At 45.5% G+C, this 24,560-nt stretch overlaps 1 protein-coding gene across 4 annotated transcripts in view; it reads right to left on the reverse strand.

The window, feature by feature from the left end:
- adamts3 (ADAM metallopeptidase with thrombospondin type 1 motif, 3) overlaps positions 1-24,560 on the reverse strand; it is a 105,180-nt gene that overhangs the window by 14,622 nt on the left and 65,998 nt on the right. Inside the window, exons 9-17 of one of the 4 annotated variants that reach the window (XM_034596019.1) lie at positions 16,694-16,837; positions 15,617-15,749; positions 9,925-10,038; positions 9,025-9,170; positions 7,579-7,754; positions 6,556-6,689; positions 5,674-5,797; positions 2,290-2,373; positions 1,774-1,854 (exon numbers count right to left, since the gene is read on the reverse strand). In XM_034596019.1, coding sequence (XP_034451910.1) covers positions 1,774-1,854; positions 2,290-2,373; positions 5,674-5,797; positions 6,556-6,689; positions 7,579-7,754; positions 9,025-9,170; positions 9,925-10,038; positions 15,617-15,749; positions 16,694-16,837 — 1,136 coding nt within the window. Of the gene's footprint in view, positions 1-1,773; positions 1,855-2,289; positions 2,374-3,315; positions 3,373-5,673; positions 5,798-6,555; positions 6,690-7,578; positions 7,755-9,024; positions 9,171-9,924; positions 10,039-15,616; positions 15,750-16,693; positions 16,838-24,560 lie in introns of all 4 variants that reach the window. The other 3 variants (XM_034596020.1, XM_034596021.1, XM_034596022.1) reach the window with 3 other exon arrangements.

Raw genomic sequence — 24,560 nt, forward strand, 5'->3', positions numbered from 1 at the left:
GCCACAGAAACACGAAGAAGTACGTCGACTGTGATTCAAACTTCTCAGGGGGAAAGTTTCTGTTTTGTCGGTGGTTGTTCTTTCCTGCTTTGGGACGACAGATGTAAATTTGCATTCTTGCTGACTCCAGCATATTTGGTAATTTTATACTAATGTTCAACAATGAGTTCTGTCCCGAGGAAACAAATTAAAAAAGACAGAAATAAAGTGAATGTCTTAATCTTTCCTGAGGTTAAAATTCACTGAACTCTTGAGGTCAGATGAAGCAACTCGGAGCCGAGACTGTATCAGTTTTTGGATCTTCAGACTTTATCATCATCGCTTTATTGCAAAATCATATGAACCTCGAACTCAGGTCCATCTGATCCTGAGAGAACGGATCTGATCCTCTGGAGTCTTCACACTGAACTACTGATGATCTCACAGCAGCACGTGTGTTTTTCTACCATTTCTCTTTTTGATGAAAGAACTCCTTTCATGTTCTATATTTTCACGTTCTTCACATCATGCTTATGGCTTTGAAACAGTGTAACACTGATTATCTATCACCCTGCTCTTGTTATGCTGGAGACGTTGGACTTTCAGCTTCTCGTCTCATTAGATCAGAGACTAAAGAGTAAATGTTCATCGTGCTGAGCTCGTTGAATAACTGTGCTGCCTCCGGCTGAGGAGATGGACGCTGACCTGCTGAAGTTCTCTCAGGTGTTCATCTGAACTTAGATGCACGCTGATGTTTTTTAATTTTTAAAATTAGCATCAGATTAACTGACAAGTCGTTGTATATTAATCACAAACAGCACTGGGATCTAAATGAGGCCTTCGTCATTTTGTGTGGCGCCTTCTAAATCCATTACAAACCATTTCATTGAACTGAATAATCGAACTGAATGATGGATTGAATAATAATTGAATTCAAACATTGATGCTCAGATCAGAGCTTTGCTGCTTCTCCTCATCAGAATATTCTCTCTTGGGATCAAATGAGCAATTTGAAGATATGAAGACACACGCTGGGATATTGTGAGGATCATTCTTCACAGTTTATGTTATATTATCGACTATATATCAATTAAACGAGAACGGTTTATTCCAATTCGAACACCAAAGTGTTTTTCCTCTCTTTATTAAAGACAGAGGTCTTACAGATAAAGAGCAGGACTTGATTTCACTCACCGCTCGCACTCTAATAAACCCTGCTTGTGCTCAGGTCTCCAGCGCTCCGAGAGGAGGAGAGCTGAAGCTGGAGTGCAGGAGATCTGAGCACAAGCAGGTATATTTGAGTATTTGAACATTACAAACTCTGAATGTAAAGTCGATAAATCCGTCTCTCGGGCTGAAAACCCTCCGTTTAATCCCACCCCCCTCTGAGGAACAGTCTCATTAGTTCTGACACAACTCCTGTGGCTGCTCGCTCTGCTCTACATGAACCTACACATGTTCTCAGATCAGTGTTTAAACGTTTTCTCCTCTGACTCTGTGCTTCTGTTTCTAAATGTTCCGTGTTGAATAGGAAGATACATTCATTTATTCCATGTTCCCTCTAAATGCGAAACTCAATTCACCTCATCACATAAATCTAGATCAATCTCCGGGTTAGATTGTACTGATGAATGATGAATGAGCAGCGAAGACTCATCTCGTCAGCCTGGAAAGTGACTCGTGGAATAAACTGTGTGAAGTCTGTTATTTCTGATGTGACACTACAGGTGAGGAGATATTTCCAGGAATCCTCTGGTGTAACCACATGTGTTGGTGTCGTGAAGTCACACTTACCAAGAATTTGAGGGGAGGCCTCACTTTCTTGGATGATCACATGTCTAGCTCCAGGAGGAATGAGAAACATCTTAAGGTAGCCTTTGCCAAGTGTTGTAGCAGCAGCAGAAGCAGAAGGGGGGGGGGGGGGGGGGGGGGGGGGGGGGGGGGGGGTTAGAGAAGATAAGACAGAGACAGGTAAGTTCAGCAGGTACAGAAATAAACCGTGTGTTTGCAGAGGTGGACATCGCGCGTCTTTCAGAAGCTGCGTTCACTTTGCTCTACGAAGATGTTGGAAGGAGCTGGAGAGGAACAGGAGAAGCCACTTCTCTCTCTCGCCAAGGAAAAAGCTTTTTTATTGAAACAGGCGTGAGAGGTTTATTTTTATCCATCCGCCGCTCACAGTGTTGATGTGCGGACGGGATGAAATCATGACAAGAACCTTCAGCCGTGTTTCAATAGGTGTTCAGACTACAGGGGCAGCAGAGTCGCCTTCTGTCACGGATGTCCACCACTTACAAACCTCTTGAGACTCACCCAGCACATTTCTAGAGTCTTCGGTTTCATTTAAAAACACATTTCGTGCTCCTTTGGGCAAAGAGAAGGCTCCTCTGGTCTTCCCTTCAAAATAAAATGAATCAGTTAGTGTCACAGGCAGTTTCTCCGCTCCATTTCACTCTCTCTCTTTTTCCCTGCAGAACCGTCACCTAAGATGGAGGCATATCTCATCGAGGAGGAGGAGGAGGAGGAGGAGGAGGAGGAGGAGGAGGAGGAGTGCTCTCCGCTGGCAGAGAGCACTTGAATAATCACCAGGACTGAACTGCAGCCATGCAAAATATGCCATTAGATTTGAGGGGCAGGTCCGACACTCTGGGTCGATGCATCGCCGGCGCCGCCTCTAACGTGATTATGAATTGAACTAGCACACTGTCAGAGGGTCCAGGCGAGGGGGCAGGCGAGGGGGCAGAGCGGCGAGCACCGCTCCCTCTACAGTTTGTTACAGACATCCTGCCATGGCAGAAGATGCCCCCTCCCCTCTGAGACAAGGCGCTCTGACGGCAGGCAATTTCAGAAACAACAGGCGCTCGAACGGTATCGCAATTTGAGTTTCTTTTCTGGCCTGATAGAAAACACTGCTCGCAAGCTGGATGTGTAAATGGACCCCTCGAGCGAAGGGGCTCGTTTGGGTTCAATCAATCAGCTGCTAGACGAACGACCACGTCCTAGATTGCCTCCAACGGTCTGCAGGGTTGTTTAACGTGACACTCGGATCCGAACAAAGACTTTAAAGTTAGTTTGTTAGGCTGCTGAAGCTCGAGAGACACATTCACATGAGACGACCACACACAGGTATTTGTATACAGAGCTCTGAGAGACGTGACTGTACAACGAGCCTGTGATAGTCACTACAGCCGATTCAGACCTACACAGACACTTCATTAGTAACAAGGAGCAGAGGAAACGTCGGCTTGTATCACTCAGGTCTCTACGTGTCTACAGCGTTAGGCAGCCATCTGCACTACAAGCTGCACAGAAAGGGATTCAGTGGCGCTGGATACTTGCATATTGTGTTTTCCAACAAAGGGGTTTCTTTTTGGGCTCTCTTGCTTAACTGTTTGCCTGTTAAAGAAAGGTGGGTGGTTAAATGAGAGCGAGAGGAGACGACCACAGTTTCAACAGAGAACGTCCTGAGATGGTTTGATGAAGCAATCGTGTCCGAGCTCTTAGAAATCTTCATTTTCATATTTCTCAGAAGCCCTCGATTGACTTTTTCACATCATTTCCCCCCTCGGCTGAAAACTGGACGATAAATGATTCATGACAGATGAGGCTTGCGTCAGGTTTGAGGAGGCATCAGGAAAACCTTCCAGAGGATGTGCGGTCACTCGTGAGTTCGGCCGCTCATGCTGGTGGTTAACAAAAAGATAAATCCACCACTGAACTCACACTCATTATGCTTCACACCGCACAGAGGAGGAGTTTTATATTAGACCAATTCAAAGTGCACGTGTGTGTGCGTGTTCGAGATAACCTGAAGGACTTTAATTAAAGAAGTTGGGATAAAGAGTTAGCAGCGTAAACAGCGAGGGAACCGATGCTATTTGATTCAAACAACAAAACACATTAACAAATAAATGAAAGTTTATCTCAATCATGTCTCTGCTCATTAGGAAAGTGATGAATCTAATGCGACGGCCTGGAGCGCCGGCCCCGGGTCTCCGGGCTCCGTCCCCTCGGACTCGTTCACTATCTGTGGATCTGAGAGCGAACAGACACGACTCAGATCTGCAGTTTCATTAACTCCTCGACGAGCTGATGCCAGTAGGGCCGCTTTATTCATTTAGAATAATAATAATAATAATATTCAGGATTAATATTACTGCTTAGTACTCAATGCATCGTACCTGCAAGTATTTATGGCCACAGCTGCACATTTACTTAAATTCAATTTGCCGTCAACCTTTTTCCAAATTTCAATTACAGATATGAAATTATGTCAAAAAAACTGAAACGAATCTCCATCACACTCAGTTTCTTTGGTCTGAAAACAATCAGCTGAAATAACAATGTAACACACGACTGCAAAAACATGCAGTTTTCAAATGAGAAGCTGTATAGACGAAGCCTCAGGGCTGCACTGTTAAAAACTCAGTGCACGTTCCAAAGTGCACGGTGCCGATGCATTTAATGCATTTAGTTCCACTTTAGCCAGTTTAACAGAGGAAGACCAGGTCGCTGTGCCAGACACAGATAGTTTTTATTCATGGGAAGGTTTTATGTGTGACAGGCAAGAAACCGACCTCTAAAATCCAGGTTAAAAACATGGCAGCTGGATATTAGAAGATTCACCAGGTTATAAGGAAGAGCGCCTCTCTGCAGAGTGAAGTGCACGTGTGTGTGTGTTATGCATCTGATTAATCATTTCAACGTTAGCACTGAAAACCTACAATGATCTGAAACTGGCAAAAACCAACTAAGATGCAAATGTGCGAGTGTGAGGAGCCGTTCTCTTGTTTGTGTTTTAACTTATTCGTGTGTTTCTGTGACCACAAAGACCCAGAATACTCATAAACAGTATAAATACACAGTTCTGTACCAACTGCATCCACACAAGAGAGAAAAAACAAGAAATCTCCTCAGGGCTCAATAGCTTCAGTCTCATATTTCCAGAATCAAGGATAAGTCTTCGAGCTAAACTCACAACCTGCTCAGAGTAAGTCTGCAGTGGAGTGAGAGCACGGAGAAACGGTACAAAGGCAGGACATCATCTGCAGCCTTGAGTTCTGCAACTGCTGGTGCATTCATATTAATATTCACTCTTTATTCAGTTTTCTATTAAACCAAATCATAAAAGGGCCATTTGCTGCATCCACCTCCTGTGGACAAATGATCACCAGCATCTTTTCTCAGTTGTCAGGATTCACTCGTGGTCCTGCTGCTGTGCGTGTGAATCCCCGGGTGATGTTAGCCGGGTTAGCGTTCGGATGGTAAATCAAATAAGAGCCAGGGAAAGGCCCAAATGAAACGTTAAAGTGTATTTTAATGAACATGGGTCGAATCCATCTGCTTATTAAGATGTGTTTTAAACAGAAGCCACTTTGCTGTTTGAATCAGAGCTTTAAGGATCGACTGCTTTCACTAACGCTGCGGAGGCGGTGAAGAACCGCACTTCACATCTAATTTCCTTCAAATGAAAAGCACGTATTTTAATGCAAGACATTCGACCCCAAGATATTTCCAACACCTGTATCCTCCTGAGATGAAAACAAGGAGCGGAGGAGGAAGAGGTCACGTTTATCATTCAGTCAGAAACATGCAGGTCTGACACTGGGACGAATCGTTCATGGAAACATGTCGATCCTTTCTAGATGGATTCTGTGAGTGGATGCTGTGGTCGTGGTGGTTTCAGTGGATTCTTACCGGCTTTCTTCGGCGTCCTGGTGAAGGATCCTTTGACCGTGCGGCAGTGGGAGTTGTCTCCACCACAAACGCCGCATTTGTCCTCGACCTTGATTGAGCCAATTTCTCTGTCGCAGCCGACTTTCTGCAGAGCGGAGACAAAGAGAGAAGAGAGAGGACCTGACTTTTCTGAGGATTTAAAGAGAGTCAAACCAGATACTTTTCACAGAAGGATGTTTCAAAATAGAAGTGTTGAAATAAGCGAGAGATGTAAACTATTGTTAATGTTTAATCTTCAGAGCCCACATAGAGGAAGATCCAGTCGAGACAGAGAACCACACACACTTGGTTTTCTTCTAAATGGTGACACTCTAGATTGGACTAGAGATTATCCTCTAGTGTGCTTCAGTATTTAAGGGCTATACAAATAATTTGATGGATTGACTGAGTGTGCTTGGACGTTTTTTGGGGGATTCATTCCCTTTTTTGTGCACAGGACGTGTTTCCTCATTCCTCTTCTTCAAATGTTTTGTCTTTCATATATTTAGATTATAATTTTCACACTGTGTTACTCATCGTATCCAGAGTGTCGCCCTGAGCGGCGGCAGCCCAGCTGTGTGTTGCTGCTCTGACTCAGGGGGAACGAGGACACACTGTCAGTAATGTTTTAATGAAGCTGCTTTATGAGAAATCCTGCTCCTTAAACAGCAGTGGGCGAGTAATCACAGCGTGTTCAGAGCTGAGCCCGGTGCTGACCGTGCGGTTCGGCAACATCACACCGTGTAATTTAATAACGTTCCCTCAAAGCTTTCAAAATCTGAAACAGCCCCTGGACACTTACATGCATAATTATATCCAATGCAGCTGTTAATCTGGTGAGAAACGTGTAAATGAAACACTCACCACACATTCTCCACGCACACAGATACTGTAGGCATCCTTGTAGGAGCAGCGTGTCCCATCATGCACCAGCTGCTTCATGTACGCCACGTCCGAGCTCTCCTTGGACTGACAGTACAAGTGGCACCGCTTGTTGGCTACAGGAGAGAATCAGTAGATCATATTAATGGGTTCAGGCAACACCCTGGAACATGGACGTTCTCTGCAGCACGAGAACAAGCAGGACCTGAATGCTTCTACCGGCCTGGAGCTCTGCTGCTGGGTCAGAGAGAAGCTAACACAACTTTTAAACTGGTGAACACACCGGTGCTTGGTAAAGACAAATCACCAAACGAGAGGTAAAGAGGTAAAAACAGGGGACACACAGTTCATGCAGCTAAACGTCATCGACTCAAAGTGTGAATATGATGAAAATGAGTTTGTTCACACTGTCGTTGACCCTCTTAACTTTAATCGTTCAAATTTACATGAGAAAGATAAAAATAAAAAACCTCTTATATCTCATTTGTTCAAAGACCCCTGAATAAAACCTCATGAACTTTCTTTTGAGCGTTGGAGCTTATTGTCAGAGAGTCGCCGACCCTGCAGGCTCTCAGCAGGATTTCTTACTTTTATATCTTCACATGAGTGACTTTCAAAACCCAGACCAATTTAGCTGCAATACGTGGCAAACAGCTCCATGGAGCGAGGCCAGATAAAAGCTATGTGATAAAGAGCGGAGTTGGAAATGGGATACGGGCTCAGCGTCTGCACAGAAGAGATCCACCACCTTTTATCAAAAGGGCTCATTTATGGCTTTAAACTCTTCAAACTGGCAGAGATGGAGAGAATTGGTCAGAAGGAAAAGAACTCAAGAACTACAGACGGCAAAAGAAAAACCAGACACACTTGAAAAGACCAACTGTGAAGAGAAGTAGGTGGAAAGTGTGAAAGTAGAAACACCTTGATCCTCTGTCAGCTTTCATTGCTCCTGTTCGGCACAAAGGACCAGAAGCAGCCACGCGATGCGGTTAAGGATTGTCTTACCGTCCGGGTGCTCGTAGGGCAGCCAGTGGTGCTTGGCGCTCTGGAACTCGAAGTGGGAGTTGCGGAGCTGGCACTGCTGAGCCCGGAAGTCCTCGAAGTGCTTGGGGCAGTCGTCGCTGTTGCACAGCTGATACTCGTAGTTCACCCCGGGACAGTCCTGGCCCCCGTTGGACGGCCTGGGGGGGGGGGGGGGAGGAGGAGACGGACAAACGTCAGGGGAGCTAATCAGACAGCGAACGTTTCTTTATAACCAAGGACAGAAAAACACATCACTATTATGAAACCTGCTTCAGTCTCTCGAAGGTCATCTCCTTTTGATTTAAAAAGAGAAACAGCATAATGAGGATATTGTTCGTCAAGGTTTACAAAGATAATTGAGCATCGCTGCCATTAAACGTGAATATTACATCCAGCACATGTTCTTTTCTATGGTGTATTCACGGTATTTACAAACCTTATGGATTAGAATGAGCTTAATTCGATCAGATTCAACATGTAATCATTTGACCAACAGGGATGTGAGCATCTTCAGGGGTCGTCCAGAGCAAGAAGCAGCTACACAATGTATTCAGTGAAGGTTGGGTAACGTTAATACATATTCATATATATGTATATTGTATTAAATAGGGGTGAAGTGGACTGATTCGAAGGGGCTGCACGTGCAGAACATAGAAATGATTTACACGTGGTTTTACCAGGTCGACCTTGTGCGAGAACGAGCGGCGCCGACAGAAGAGATACTGACACGGAGCTGAGACGTGGAGATCACAGAGGTCACGGATCGGAGGAGAGTTTAAATATCTGTGCTAAGAGTGGGATGTAACCATGACGACGCCTTTTGTTTCACCGCCTGCCGGAGCGCCCTACGTTCTGCTGAGGAGAGACTGACATCCTGCTCTCAGTGGCACGGGAATAAAAGGGCATCAGTATCCTGAGGTTTCTGAAAGCTGCACGGGAAGTTAGGTGTCACCTTTTATACAAAGAGGAAAGAGAACTCCACCAATTCCACACATTAAAGCCTGTTAACAGGGTTTTTCTTTTCAGCATTATTTGGAGAATCTGTTGTGAAACACTTTGTGTGACTCATGAAGGAGTCGTGTGCAGTCTGATCAACATGAGAGACGTCTCAGGGGTCTGCAGAGAGACATCTGGGGGACGGGAGCTAGAGAGACGGGAGCTCACAGCAGTCTCACTCACATCTGCAGCCAAACTGCTGGCACCGGATTACGTGTCATGCAGGTGCCAGCGTTCTGACAAGGGAGAAGAATGACTTTGTTTATCAGAACAACAAGAACTTTCCCAGTGTGTGTGTCTTTTTCCTTCTCTCATCACAGCCTGTGATGAATTCCAAGTGTTCTGCAGGAATCAGTCAAGGCTGTGGACAGCTAGAAAAAGAAATATACTCTTATTCCCATTGTGTTTGTGTCAGTTGTGTGGGTCACTTACGCTGGGTTGGTGCAGAGACGCGTCCGGAAGCGAACGCCGGTGCCGCAGGAGCGCGAGCAGGAGCCATATTTGCTCCAGGAGACCCAGGCCCCGTCCTGCTTGACCTGATTCGGGTTCTTCCACATGCAGTGACCTTTGTAGCACCACTGCAGAGGACGACAGGGTTGGGGGAGGAAGAGACGTGAGCCAAACACAAAAGCCTCCTTTCTGGATCCAGCGAATGATAATACTGGGAAAAAATGTGAAGAGACTACATGGCCAAGAGAATGTGGAAAAGACCGTCTATGGTGAGGCTGTTTTTAAGCTTCGGGCAACGTGCCTCATTTCCAGTTAAGGGAATTTTTAATTTTACATAATACAATTATTTTAGACAATAGTGTGCTTCCAACTTTGTGTCAACAGCTTGGGGAGGGCCCACTCCGGGTCCTTAAAGAAATCTTCTCTCCCCAGTGTGGGGTGGAAAAGTTGAGTGGCCTGCAGAGCTGTGACCTCGGCCCCGTCCAGCACCTCTGGGAGGAATCTGAACACCGACCGGGAGCCAGAGCTTCTCACCCAGCGTCGGACATCACCGATCCATCGTGTGGCTGAACGGGAGCTAACTCCTGCAGCCAGGCTCAAAGAAAGCCTTCTCCTTCAGAGGAGGTTTTTAAAAGCAGCAGATTGAGGATCAACAATCATATGTGGGTTATATTGATGCTGACTAATGAAACATGGGGTTATGTAATCAGATTTTCAGCATTAGTTACTAAAGGTGATGGAGACTAAACGCAGGTGTTCACACTCTGGTGCATCTTGCTTCATGGATACATGTCTCTGCTCCTTGTGCCCTGCGGCTGTTGTTTTCCGGGTGTCCACATACTTTTGTCCACGTAGCATCGTGTGTGTAACAGACAAACTCACTTTCCCGGGGTTGCACTCCGTCCCGTCCAGCGGCGGGCCCTTCTTGGTTTTGCAGAAGTACGGGTTGTCCGGGTGACTGCACCACAGCTGTTTACACGGGTCGAATGTGCGGAACTGAAACACAGAGCAGAGGAAGATAGAGAAAGTGAAAGAGAGAAACAAGCCGAAGGCCGAGAGGAGGAAATGGACTCGGTTTGGAAAACGATCTCTTTAAACAACCTCCAGGAAACAGACTCAGATTTGTGTCAGTGCTTTAGGAAGAATTGCAGCAGTAAAGTTTTACACTATGAATATTTTATCTTCAGTGTTGTGGTTTCATGAAGCTTCGAATGAGACATATGATGGTTGTTTCACAGTAATTCTCCAGACTGCGGCAGCCGGACACGTTCTAATGCGTCCCGGCACAGTTTGATAATGAACTAACCAAAACGCTCCGTTCTCATAGCGACACAATCGTTAAGTAAATGTTTCTGTTGATTCCTCTCTGAGCTGTTTGCAGTTTCCTCCTGCTCGCTCCGTCTCTCTCGTCCATAACGTTTTCACCATCCACGTAGACAGTGACTCAATCAGCAGGGACATGTATATAAACCCTGCAGGATTAAACTCTCTAAATGCAGAAGCTGCTGTGGTGATGTTGGGAAACATGTTTGTTATAAGTACTTTACAATGAAGTTGTTTATTACAATAATCACATATTCAGACCCATGAGATTCCCTCCATTAGAATCCAAAGAACGGCTCAAGCTGCCATAGTTACAGTTAGTTAGTGTTCAACTCACAATGCTTCATTGTTAAAGAAATGCTTTGTCCAGGTTGAACACAACACAACACAACACAACACAACACAACACAACACAACACGACACAACACAACACAACACAACACAACACAACACACGATAGGAAAGAAAAACTAGAAAATGCAGTTTGATAGAAATAAAAAGAAAGAAAAGATGTTCTCCAGTCTGACAGATGTTCTCCAGTCTCGCTCCTCGACATCACCCTGCTGACGAAATCACTGTTTACAAGTGTTTGGAGCTTCGAGTGGATTTAAAAGGTTTCTCTATGGGAACAGTTTATTTGTAATAAATAAATAAATGCAGGAATAAATAATTAAGACATAAATAAATGACAATTATTACATTTCGGTGAGAAAAAAGGTTATTTATGCATTTAGTTCTGCATTCCTACATTTATTTAATTATTTACTCCTGCATTTATTTATTTATGACCTCATACGGAATCAGAGGAACTTGAGAAAGGATTCAGAAATTTGCCTCCGAGCTTGATTCACAAAGAGGTTTCGATTACTTCCAAGAGTCGTTCCTCCCAACCGGTTGAGATGTGTCTCTCAGGTCGTCACGTCCCTTCCTCCTCTGGCCGACTCGCATCTGTCTGAACGTCTCTCACATCTGCAGTTAATTCACAACGCAGCTGTTTATTCTCCTGACTAGAACCAAGAGGCACCATTGAGGTATTTTCCCTGGAGGTGATCGATCAGATGAAGACGGACCTGCGGTCGTCAGTGGGCTGTCACTGACCTGTGGTTCCTTCTGTAAGAGCCACTGTTTACCTGAGCAGTGGAATATGAAACAATTAGCGCTGCTTCCTTTGTCCGATATTTATTTATTTAGAGTTTAAAGAAGTAAAAACACTTCAGTATTTAGACCCTGCAGAGATTAATTAACTGTGTGAACACGTCTGCTGCAGCCGAGTGTTTAACTGCTCGGTCGAGTGGATCTTCGTTCACTGAGGCGCACGAGAGACAATTAGATGGATTCAATAACTTGTTCTCAAACAAAAAACAAAAAGCACGTGACACAAATAGTCCACGGACTCTAATCCAGCATTCACATTAATCCGAGTCAGCTCTGGCATCTGTGCTCGTTCACCCTCCATGTCCCGTCTGTTAACATGGAGACGGAGGAGACAGGGTTTGAGTCCTGCTGTATGTAAAGCACCTGTCTGCTTGGTCTGTGCTCGTTCACCCTCCATGTCCCGTCTGTTAACATGGAGACGGAGGAGACAGGGACGGAGTCCTGCTGTATGTAAAGCACCTGTCTGCTCGGTCGCCCACAGAGGACGACAGACTCAGTCTCTACCTGTGATCACACACCTGACATGCCCACTTTCCTCCTGAGGTCTGGATACAAACCTGGACTCACGTCGTATGATTGTAACTCAGACTTCGTTTCACATTCGGTGCCTAGAAGCAAAGCGTCTATTGGACGTGCACGTGTTTTTCTCAGCGTGATTCAACACCCGGTGCCTGTTCTCTGCTCGATGAATGAAAAGACGCCCTTGCACGCCGCAGCCCATTGAGAAGAATGAGTTCTGGAGTGTTGTATTTGCTCCTGAACACCAACCTCTGTGTTTGTTCACGTTCTGCTCTGACCTCCACGTGAACTCTCCACGTGAACTCTCCTCCTGATCGTGGTCAGACGTTCTGCTTCTCAGACTCTATTGTATTAACTTCAACAGTTCACTGATACCATGTTCCCATGTTAACGGTTCAGCCTCATCCAGGAAGTGACTTCCACATGATTCACATCTGTTTGACTTTGTTCCTTCTCGTGACGAGCTCATCACTTTCCTTATGTCCCGAATGCATTTAGGGAGACAAGCAGGTCTGTTGTGCCTGGAGGTCACAGACTGAACGTAAAGAGCTCGTGAGCTGTGTCTCATGTGTGATACGTCTTATCTGCAGGGAGCCGTCTGAGCTCAGCATATTCATCTGTAGCTGGGTTTTAATCACGTGGAGATAAATATTAAAGCAGCGCTACAATCATCATGTCGTGTGCATGCTTTGAATCCTCCTCTGTGAGAAGAACATTCTCCAGGAGCGTCTAGCAGAGCTCTGACCTTCCACCCCACACACTCAGCCGACTCGTGTGATTGGACGCCTGCCTGCTCCCCCGCCTGACCTTCCCGGTAATTGGACCTGGACTCTGGACACGGGACCGGTGGGTCACTAATGGACTCATTCTGCCACCTCATTCATTCCCTGAAACATGTTTTGTATTTAAAAAACACGTCTGTCTCCAGTCCAGCTTTCATCTGAAAACCGGATCCTCAACGCTCATCAGACTACATCATCACAAAGTCTGTAAGGGAGGAATATTGAATCTGATGTACTGACGAACATAAACAGACTCGTATCTACGGTGTGACGACCTTTCAGTCCGGATTGAGTTGAGTTCTAATGAAATCTGAAGCTGTATCCTTTTTGCTTTAATCATGAGAAATTGCAACCTTATCCAACTTTGCGTGGGCCTGGTGCTGCAGGGTGTTGGTGCACGTAGGGGGGGAGACTGAAGCCTGTGACACAGACTGAAGCCTGTGTCACAGGCTTCAGTCTCTGCTGCAGTGTTATGAAGATTTGAGGGAGGAGCACCGCACGGGATCATGAGATGTAATTGATTTGTGCTCCATAAAATCCAAGAAGACGTCCTCGTCAGGTTCCTGGTTGAAACGGGTCTGAACTAAGAGCACCTCAACTGCAGAGAGGTTTTTAAATCTCCTGCCATTGGTTGAATTTGCCCACACTCATATTCAAAGTGAGTCGTGTGATTTCCACTCGTGAAATCTGAACAGTCAGTCAGAGATGACGGCTGTGACACCGTGACTTCCTCTCTGATCTGCTGCTGCTGGTCTCTGACTCACAGGAAAGAGCAGAATCTGATATAAATATTATATGAAAGCAGAAGGATGAACCACTGACATTATGTCTTGTTGTTAACGCTGATATGTGAACGGCAAAGTCCAGAGAAAGGCTGGACCCCCCACTGTGCTGACATGCTCCAGAGTCCACGTCTAAATATGTGTGAAGTTGCATCATACGAACAAGTGAGTCTCCAGTGGAGCTGAGAGTGAAACACTGATTCTAGATCTGCCCCGTTCCACTCGATCTGCTCATTAACGGAGTTTAAACGTTCTTGTTTTGCTTTGAGATCTTTACACTAATCCTCTGTTTTACCTCGAGTGTGAATCAATCAGTTATTGATTCACACTCGAGTTGTTAACAACTCTTCGGATCGGACACGTGAAGATCCCTCAGGGTGAAGACGGCTGAGGCTTTAGCCACACGGCAGAATAAAAGAATGATGAATTCTCTTGGATTGAAGTCTTGTCTCTCAGCCGCTGATTAATGAGAGCTGAATATTCGCTCTCTTTGTTTTATTGCTTCACTAACTCCTATGGGAGATGTATGTATATGTGGCTCTTAAGCTGCAATAAGCTCCAGTGTGTGAGCCCGTCTGTCAGCCGGTGGTTTGGTGTCGGGGCAGAAAGTGTGATATCAGAGTCGTTTCACTGAAAACAGCTGCTGCTGTGTCAGGAAACAGGTCCAGTAAGAGGCGTGAGATCCGACCACAACACAGCAGGAGAAACCAGAGAAATGTGCTGAAAGACGCTGAAGCTAATGGTGATTATTCTCCGTGGGTTTTTAACCCTTTACAGGGAACAGAGTCTTCTGATGCAAAGCTCTGATACAATATTGGAAAAAGCAGCTTTGACGTAAGGATTTTTAATTATTCTTCCACCATTGGTGATGCATCTGAATAAAGCATCTGCTGAAGTTTTATAAAAAACCCTGAGCTGCCGAAAGAAAGTGAATAAAGTTTATAATCTATTTATGTGTGTTATGAAAGATACAACAAGTCAAATCCAAACAACCAACACTCAGGAGTAATCTGAGAAGTGCGACAAACACCCGGTGTGTAAACTGAGCGATAAGACAGAAGCCTCCGATGGAGCCGACCTGATTCTCTCCTAAATGAGACGGTGAAGCCTTGTTGAGGGTTAAGGGCAGAGGATGTCACACCATGTTAAAGCCCTATGAGACAAATTGTGATTTGTGAATATGGGCTAGACAAATAAAATTTGATTGATTGATTGATTCATCCCTGGCGAGGCCGGAGAACCAGGGAGACACTGAAACTCAAAATGCCTTTAAAGAAAATGTCAACCTTGATTTAAAGTCAAGAGCTTAATCATCCAGTGGTGATCAGAGTCAGAATCCCCCCCCGAGGTCTGCGCCCGGTCCTTCAACGCTCTCTCTGTCCAGAGATGTCAATCCAATACGCCTCGTCCTCTGAGTGTTTCAACCTCTTTCAAGTTCTGATGTCCCCGGAGAAGCTCTTGTTGAGGGAGCGTGATATCTGCTGCAGGCACCGACACCAGCAACACCATCATCACATCGATTACTCACACGAGGCTGTGATCTCTTCTGGCTTGTTTCTGTACAACGACTACAATCAAAAATCAAAGACTTCCTACTTCTGTTCAATATTGAATCAACCATCAAATATTAAAACCTGTCACCAGTGACAAAAAGGAAATGATGAAAATAGAACTTTTCCAGTTTCTTTGAAGGATGAAAGAGAAACTTTTTTATTGGTATTAAAACATCTCGTCTCTAATTGGCGTCTTCCTTTGATAAAACAGGGACAGTAGTGATCTGCCAGCGGAGATAAAAGTGATCTGAGCAGAGAAGAAGAAGAAGAAGAAGAACAGTGGTGCAGATGACAGAATGTGTAAAGAAAGCAGATGTTTGTTTGAAACACATCAGAAGTCTGTCGATATGATTCATTAACCATCTCCCGCACGTCTTTCTCCTCGAAGCTCAACAGGGATTCTCACGACTGAGTTCCCCGTGCAGCAACCCACCGCTGCACGGGAACCCCTGTACTCACCGAGGTGCAGATCTTGTAGCCCACTCCGAAGTCGAAGCGACACTGCTCGTCCATCGAGTAGTTGATGCCGGGGAGTTCGGGGAGTTGTGGCCAGTCGTGTTTGAAGGGGTCGTCCAGGAGACAGTCGTACGTGCTGACAGGAAATGAAAAGAGAAGGTTTGTGCATCTTTCCAAAGAGTCATATTTATGGATTTGGTTCGATTCGGACACGAGATATGTTTAATATGAATAACCTTTGAGTAAACAGGTGCTCGGCAGCTCGGCGGCTGCGACTCACCCACGCGAGTTTGCTTTTTAATAAGTAATTAGTTCACATTACTTACATTGTCAGTGGAGCTAATATGATTTCAATAAAAAAAAAGCCTTGTAGGAGCCACAAAAAAGACGTTGGCTGTGAAATATCTGTTGAATTTATTTCATTCGTTTAATAAAAGGTCAGAAGCAGAGTCGACAGCAGACGGTGAACACGTCGGCTGCTTTGTGTTGCTGCGCTAATTGAATATGTTCAGTTGAAAAGCTGACAAAAGGCAGAATGAACCATACAGGTAATTCCTATTTAATTGAATTCAGGTTTTAACACTTATCTCTGCTGTTTATATTCAATCTGCCAGTGTTGAAGTGGCATCACAGACTTACAGTGAATGCACCTGACTTCATCATGTGACTTCAGCTCTAAGTGAGCAATCAATCAATCAATTATATTTGTGTCGACCATTTTCGCGAATCACAATTTGTCTCATAGCAGCAGAAATCATTTCTCCGCAGCAGCTTCCCCTCGCTCTCAGAACCGAAGCTCTCACGTGCGCGGCCCCACAATATCACTGTGCTGTTACACTTTCCACACTACATATAGATTTTCCACTGGGAGGGATCCACTGGCTGTGAGCTGCTCTCGAAGAACAACACAGTGCAACGTATGGGCCATTGATTGAAAACTGCCGTCGCCTCGTATACAGTCAGGGGCTTGGTTCCCGCTCCACTGAACATCCTGTGTCAGGGATCGATTCTGCAGCCGAGTGAAAGAGTTGGATGTGTGTGAACGCGGCAGACGCCCCGGCTGCGTGTGCATGAACTCACTGGATGTATCGCTTCAGCTCCTGCCCGCTGCACATGGACCAGTGGTATCGATGGAAGGCCGCCTGCACCAGTGGAGCCATCACGCTGCCCATCGTGGTTTCATCCCCGCAGCGGTTTCCCTGGCCGTCGTGCTCCATGCCCAACCTGTCCCCCCCCCCGAGAGAAGACAGACGAGAAGAGGTTCAGTAAACAGGACTTTTAGAATTCATGAAACAAAACCTTCAATATTCTCATTTCAGAAGACAGATGATGTTACACTCAGTCAAACGATGTCATAAAGAACGATGTAAGATTCACATCCAGTTCAACTCCACAGCAAACGAAGAACATCACAGCAGATCTCTGTGTGTAAAGGTCACAGTTATTATCAGCCCTCTCCTCTCATTCCTCTTGTCCTCTTTCCGTTTCCTGGACATGACATTTTGTTTCATTATATGAAAATATGACCTTCAGGTGATTCTTTGAGAGAAAATTCTCCTTTTGTTTTGTTCTCACCCATCGATCTTCGGCTAGAACTAAGCAAAGGTTTCCCACAATAGCTGCTGGGAGGATGGGGCATTCAGACGGGAAGGATCCAGGATTTCTTTTCATTGAGGGAGATCTGTGAAGATTTCCAGGCGACTGGATTTGCATTTGTTTCTTGAAGACGTTTCATATCTCATCCGAGAGGCCTAGTGGGAGGTTTCAGGTTCTGAACCTCAGCAGGTCTGAACCTATATGTCTAGAGCCGTGTGGTTTAACAGGCAGGGGGTTGAATCCTCCTGGGGAAACCTTGAAGAACTGAAGAATCCTCTTGGATGAGAAGTGAAGAAAGCAAATCCAGTCTCCTGCCTGTGTACGTGTGCATCTCCTGAAGGAAACATGAGAAGCGGAGCACTTCTTGACATTTTCACCAGTTTCTCAAGGAACAAGTCGTGGATATTGAGCTTTTCTTACTCAACAGAGGAATGATTTCATGATCTGTACTGTTCTGGTGGTTTGGTTATGAGGCTTGATTGAATTGAGTGTTTGACGTTGGCGGAGATGTGGCTTCTAGTTTGTGTCTGTTTTCTGCCACTTGAGGTTTTAAGTTCTGACTTAAATGTAAGATTATTGCATTCAGGAGTGTTTCAGGGGCCTCCAGGCAAAAAGACCTGGGGGGGGGGCTACATCAACCGTATAGATACACGACAGGCATTTCTCTGTTCAACCGAACCTCAATAATTAGGAAGCTCTTGGCAGAAGGACGGCGGCGTGGGGCTTCGTTAGGGGGGTTGTTGTTGTTGTTGTTGTTGTCACCTGCAGTCGGCCGATCTTTGACAAACTGCGGTTTTTAAAGTGGATCCACTGAGAATCCTCGTCTCTGTCTGGTGTGAAACTCCAGCTGAACATACACAGCACCAGTTGAGCCTGTTTGAGACACACGGCTCATTCCAGAGTCTGAATGAATCTCAGTTCCATCGTCGGGGGGGGGGGGGGGGCGTCTTGTTGAGTGACACGTGTGTGTGATGTTGCCAGACTCTCAATAGAATATCAATTTGAGCCTTTTATTGTTGAAACGCTTCCTGTCACAGTTTCCTCATGAGATCGAATCGTCGCTGCTGCCGACGGAGACGATCAACTGGAGCGAGACAGGTCTATAAACACAGGGCCAGGGTGGAGAGGTACTAGAATCCCTCTTTTAAATAATCACGCACAGCAGAATACATGATACCGATCACTTGGGTGATTTCCAAACCAATTGGGGCGGACACATCAGAATTCGTTTAAACCCACGAAGACAGGTTCAGTTATGAAGGTTCCCTCAAACGAACCGATTCTTCCAGCTCGTTCTTTTCCGTCTGATATTTAAATCTCTAATGAACTGAAACCTAAACTTATATCGTCACCTCCATGACATTCGTGAAAACTTTCATCACGGCTGCAGCGACCTTTTGGAATCATTATCTTCCTTTAAGCTTCATTTGCTATTCATTTATCCAAAGTCTTTTGATTTGTTGGTAATTCTCAGCTCCAGGTATTCAACAGACCGGAGTTCATGGTGATTCATTACAGACCTGAGCCACCTGTTAGAGTCGAGCAAACTTTTAAAAACTTTTTCTCTGTGAGGGTTACATGCTAAAAAAAAGAGAGGCCCCCCCCCCGACCCAGAAAGTGTCGGTGACTTCTCTGAAAGGGTCGAGCAGAGGTTTATTAATGTGCCCTGACGTGGAGCAGAGCAAGTGAAATGATAAGATTTAGATTTCATGCAAATTTAATAACTCATGAATAACAAAAAACTTTCTGCAAAAAATTCCCTTAAACATTTAAATAGTGGCAACTAACGCAGAGCAGGACATCTGGCATCTGCGCGTAATGAGGTCGAGGCCAGAAAGTTCTGCTGCTCACGGCCAACTGGAATCTAACAGAAGCACTGGGAGAAGAACTGGGAGAAGAACTGGGAGAAGCACTGGTCCAAGTCCGACCCAGCAGAGAAAACTCTTCTCGAGCTTTGAGAGTTTGAGCCAAATCTCATCCGTCTTTTCTAACGTGCTCTTCTGGACGTTCTGTTAGTTCAGAGCAGGACTGGAAACGAGAGGAGAGAGAGTTGAAGTTAGAATTGATGCTTGACGCCTCAAACTCTGAGCCGCATGTCGTCCGTCACTGCAGCCGCGTGATATCGATCCCATTAAGACGTTAATATGATTGTGATTGAGACGAGCTGATGCACTTCACACGAGGAAAAGAAAAGTGGGAAGAAGTAGAATTTGAAATGTCGCCAAAAAACCGAACCTCTCGACTGAGAGATTGAATCACAAGTCCCATCACGACCACCTTCATCTCAACTTATTTGAATTCAATCACTGCAATAACTCTCATATTCGGCGTATGGCTCTGCTCTGGGAGCCTAATGTGAGGGGAGCACGTGATGGCGAGGAGGGGGGCGGTGGACTGAGTTACAGCCTGAGCACCAAGTGTTGACAGCTCGAGCTGATTAAAGAGAGGAATGGAAGATGACGCACAGGATTGTGGGTAACATCTCGAACACTATGTCTCTGCAGCAGCACTATCTCCAATGTACAGGATAAATTCTCCTACGTTCACAAACTATAAAGCATGAAAGATAAATATTATAAAACTGTTTGGTCAGTAGACTTTGAAACATATTATAATATAATATAAAGTATTTTTAACTGAACAGACCCAGATCCCTTCAGCCTGTCCAAGAGTTACTAATATCACACAATCTACAACACACAGCCTCAGATTGAGGGAGGTGGCTGTGACTCAGCGGGTCGTCCACTAACCAGAGGGTCGGTGGTTCGATTCCCTGGCTCCTCAAGTCCTCATGCTGAATTGAAAAGTGCTGCAGAGTATGAATGGCCGAATGTGACACTGACTGATCAGTACGACTAGAAAAACTGTTGATGTGTTGTTCGTGCACCAGTGTACAGGCTGTTGTGTTGTTCGTGCACCAGTGTACAGGGTGTTGTGTTGTTCGTGCACCAGTGTACAGGCTGTTGTGTTGTTCGTGCACCAGTGTACAGGCTGTTGTGTTGTTCGTGCACCAGTATACACGCTGATGTGTTGTTCGTGCACCAGTGTACAGGGTGTTGTGTTGTTCGTGCACCAGTGTACAGGCTGTTGTGTTGTTCGTGCACCAGTGTACAGGGTGTTGTGTTGTTCGTGCACCAGTGTACAGGGTGTTGTGTTGTTCGTGCACCAGTGTACAGGCTGTTGTGTTGTTCGTGCACCAGTGTACAGGCTGTTGTGTTGTTCGTGCACCAGTGTACAGGCTGTTGTGTTGTTCGTGCACCAGTGCACAGGGTGTTGTGTTGTTCGTGCACCAGTGTACAGGGTGTTGTGTTGTTCGTGCACCAGTGTACAGGGTGTAGTGTTGTTCGTGCACCAGTGTACAGGCTGTTGTGTTGTTCGTGCACCAGTGTACAGGGTGTTGTGTTGTTCGTGCACCAGTGTACAGGCTGTTGTGTTGTTCGTGCACCAGTGTACAGGGTGTTGTGTTGTTCGTGCACCAGTGTACAGGGTGTAGTGTTGTTCGTGCACCAGTGTACAGGCTGTTGTGTTGTTCGTGCACCAGTGTACAGGGTGTTGTGTTGTTCGTGCACCAGTGTACAGGCTGTTGTGTTGTTCGTGCACCAGTGTACAGGCTGTTGTGTTGTTCGTGCACCAGTGTACAGGCTGTTGTGTTGTTCGTGCACCAGTGTACAGGCTGATGTCCTTGCTCTGAATGTCACGTTTGCCACAAGCATCTATAAACACGTGTTTCAGCAGATGAAGTGTTGATAACATACGTCACCAATGAAAAGTTCAGATTCAGTTATGTTTTGGAGGAAATGTTGAAGTGCTCCAGCAGCTTTTTCAGGCTTTTTTATTCACAAGTGCCTTCAGCCAAATTATTGAATTTTTTTGTCCGCACCTTGAATGTTCCTGTGTGTGTGAGAGGAGCTTTATAAATACATGTTTGTCAGCAGGATAAGACTGTACTGGTAACAAGCAGCTGATCTGCAGCACTTCCCCAGGTTTTCTAACACACCCACTGTCTCTGCTTCATGTGCTGCCTCTGTCTGCTGGTTTCTGACGCCAGGACCTGAAGCTTTGCTGGGACCTACTCTTGGTTTTACTCCTGTATGAGATTTAGAAGGTGAATGGAAGCTTCCCTCGAACAAAGCAGAACAGGCTCATACGTCAATTCTAAACAAGTCGATTTAAGGTAACGATCAAAAGGCATCTGTACTTAGCCCGGCTGTCAGTTTGCCGTGTGGGTAAGTGCGTCGGACACCGGTTGTTCCTGATTTCCTCTTTGTTGGTTTTTCTTGCTGCATTTCTTCTGTGGCACCATGTTTCTTTTGTGCTGAATTAATCAATATCTGCTTTCCGCTGCAACAAAGACCCGGTGAGAAGGCTGCCGAGTCTCTGTGGGCTTTAATGCTCCACTCAGGCAGCATGATAATGTGTCTCAGTGTCATCTGGACGTACAGGGTGTTTTTAATCAATTAAAGTGCGATACCACCATCTTAAATATCTACGTTTCCTCTATCATGTGGTTCCTTTAGTTACCTGAAGAGGATGAGAGACTCTCTCTCCTCCTGACAAACACTGCACGTCATCTTTAACGAGTCGTATTAAATAAAAGGTGCTTATCTCCAACTGGTTCATTAAAACCAAAGAGTGGACGTGTAGCTCCTGGATGAAGGCGTCGCTCTGGGAGTCGGACGAGACAGGAGAGCCGATGCTTTTAGGATCCAAGAGCCTGTTTGAAACAGATATCTCACTCATGGGCAAACAGATGTGCTCCACAGCTGTTTATGAATAACTTAACAGGAGGAAGGTGAAAAAGCAGCGAGTCAGACCTTTGAGAGCGGCGTGCCCATTTCTGTTTGAGAGGCACAGGGAGTTAACAAGTAGAACCAGCAGCAGAGGACAATCCAGAGAGGAATAGGTGGGTTAGTAGAACGGGCGCTGCACTAGTATTTAGAATTTCAAGAGGCAAAAAGGGGGAAAGATGGCAAAGCATGTCCACACAGCAACACACAGACTGTGATGCTGCAGAATGAAAAATACACTGCTGGAGTTTAAGTGGAGGAAACCTACAGACGAGCTGAAACAGACAAAGACTCGACAAACCAAATACAAGGTCTGTTTTATTTTAAAAAGCTCGAGCCTCATGTCGACCCTGTGGAAAAGCCTCAGGGTCTCGCAGACCTTCACAGGAGGCCGAACAAATCTGCAATTCAAATGTTACATTTAACCTCCTTCAATTAATAATTATTTTTCTTCTAATTGTAATTTGAATGAATATTCTATTCTTATTCTAGCCTTTTATCCATGAAGTTATATTCAGAAGTTAAAAGGGTTAATTGCCTTTTAACTTCTGAAAGTTAAGTGATTAAATGGAGTTTTCCAATCAGATCTTTTTTATCCATTGTCTCAACAGAGGAGCTGACGTCACAGAACAGAACAGCTTGTGTGTTGTGTTTGGTCAGAAAGTGTCAGGTGACCCAGCTACACACCACACTCCACACACGGAACAGTAATGACTGACGCTGTGGTGGAAGACAACACTTCAATTCCTGCAGGAACAACATCACCACCCGTCGTGTGTTTTCCAGGACTGACACGGACGCTTTGTACTGTTTCCCGTTAGTGGAATCCTTCCTCGATTGAATTTTCTCACAATTCAAGATCCTCTACATGCTCCTAACACACAGAATCACACACGACACGATGTTATCAGCCGACTGACGCACACTGGAAGAGGCCGGGTCGAGCTCGGCCCCATCGGCCGTCTCGCTGGAATCATTTCTCATAATTGGCTCAACAGTCGTCTTCTTGTAAATGTCCTGGCTCTACGGAGTTCAGATGCTAATCACGAAGAGCAATGTCCCCAGTTTCAATTATCATTATCATTATTCTATTATTTGATTATCCCTTCCGTCCTCGTTAGGAGTTAACTGACTGAAAGTGCATATCTGTGGGGCTGACGTGTGATGTGCATCTCACACTGGAGGCAGCTGTGCACGCACACCCCGGGTTTCCCATTCCGTTCTATACCATTTCCTTTTCATGGCAGAGTCTATGTCTCCCTGAGGATGAGCCCTCGTCTCTCTCGTCTCCAGGCTCAGCTGCAGAGCATCAACCACCATCTCTGAGTCTGTGATGTCTCGCTCCAGGACATTTTCAGCAGGATGGTTACCTGCTGTCTCAGCTGGTCGCTTTTTCCATGGCGTCTCTTTCCTCTACAACGCCAGCCTGCGTCCAAGTCATTTCCATTCTCAACAGAAATCAGCAACAGATAAAACAACAGGTTTCAGCCGAATTAGGAACATTTTAAACCCAGAGTGACAAAACTTCACATGTGCTATCTGGTGCATCAAAAGCCCCAATTCTCTAACATCCTGGCATCAACCAGTTTAAACACAGAGTTTCCCTCTGAACCAGTCGCTGTGGACGGTTGATAAAACTACAAATGTCCTGTTTGTGGTCCTCAAAGATTCAAATGATTTTCCCTCTGACGCCTGTTGTTCCCACTAAGCTTGTTTCAAAAGTTGAGTCCGGAGCATCAACACAGGAGATGTGATCGTCCTTTAGAGAGAAGGACGTTTTAAAGAAAAGCTGGAACAGACTCCAGGTTCTGATCTGAAATCTGAAGTATTTCTCCAGCTCTCTCTAAAAGCCACTGATGTAAAGTACGAGATCCTGAATGAAGGTTAAACTAGTTGTTCCCATAGAGAGCATGTAACGACGACACGACGGCACCAAAGCGCTTCTATCGCCCCCTGGTGGCTGGCTGCCCTGTGGGTCACAAGCCCCGCCTCCTCCTATGATGGTGGATGGAACATGGAACAAACTAAAAAGTTGAAATACATGTTTCTGACACGGTTTCTGTCATATTAAGATGAGATAATAAATCCCTAATTAGTCCCACAATGGGGACATTTTCAGTTTTGCTATTTTAAGGTCGTTCTTATCTCCGAGTGTTGATGTTTCTGAAAGGTTTGGTTTTAATCTCTGATCCGATCAGCGAGCGCCTGACGATGAATCAGCCTGTGAAGCAAAGACTCATATTTCAGGGCCTGTGGTGTCCACAGCAGATATCTGGGTCTGGACTCTGTCTTCTGGTTTCACTGGTTCACAGACTGATTAGTTTCCTTCATCACACGAGCTGAAGGTTTGTCTTTGCTCTTTCTTGTCGTTCGGGTCGTAGGTCCAGACGACATGTTGGTTAATCCCTATCAGCAGCAGAGTGATGAATGGATGTGGAGCTCTGTGGACACTCAGTGAAGCTGGACTCGTCCATCATTACGTGTTCATGATGTCCCTGGTGCTCGTTGTGTGCAGGATGCAGTAGGTCTCCCTGCTGTGTTTCTAAGTGAACGACCCGTGGTGA

The sequence above is a fragment of the Hippoglossus hippoglossus genome, chromosome 9 (assembly GCF_009819705.1).
Source record: "Hippoglossus hippoglossus isolate fHipHip1 chromosome 9, fHipHip1.pri, whole genome shotgun sequence".
Classification (NCBI taxonomy): domain Eukaryota; kingdom Metazoa; phylum Chordata; class Actinopteri; order Pleuronectiformes; family Pleuronectidae; genus Hippoglossus; species Hippoglossus hippoglossus.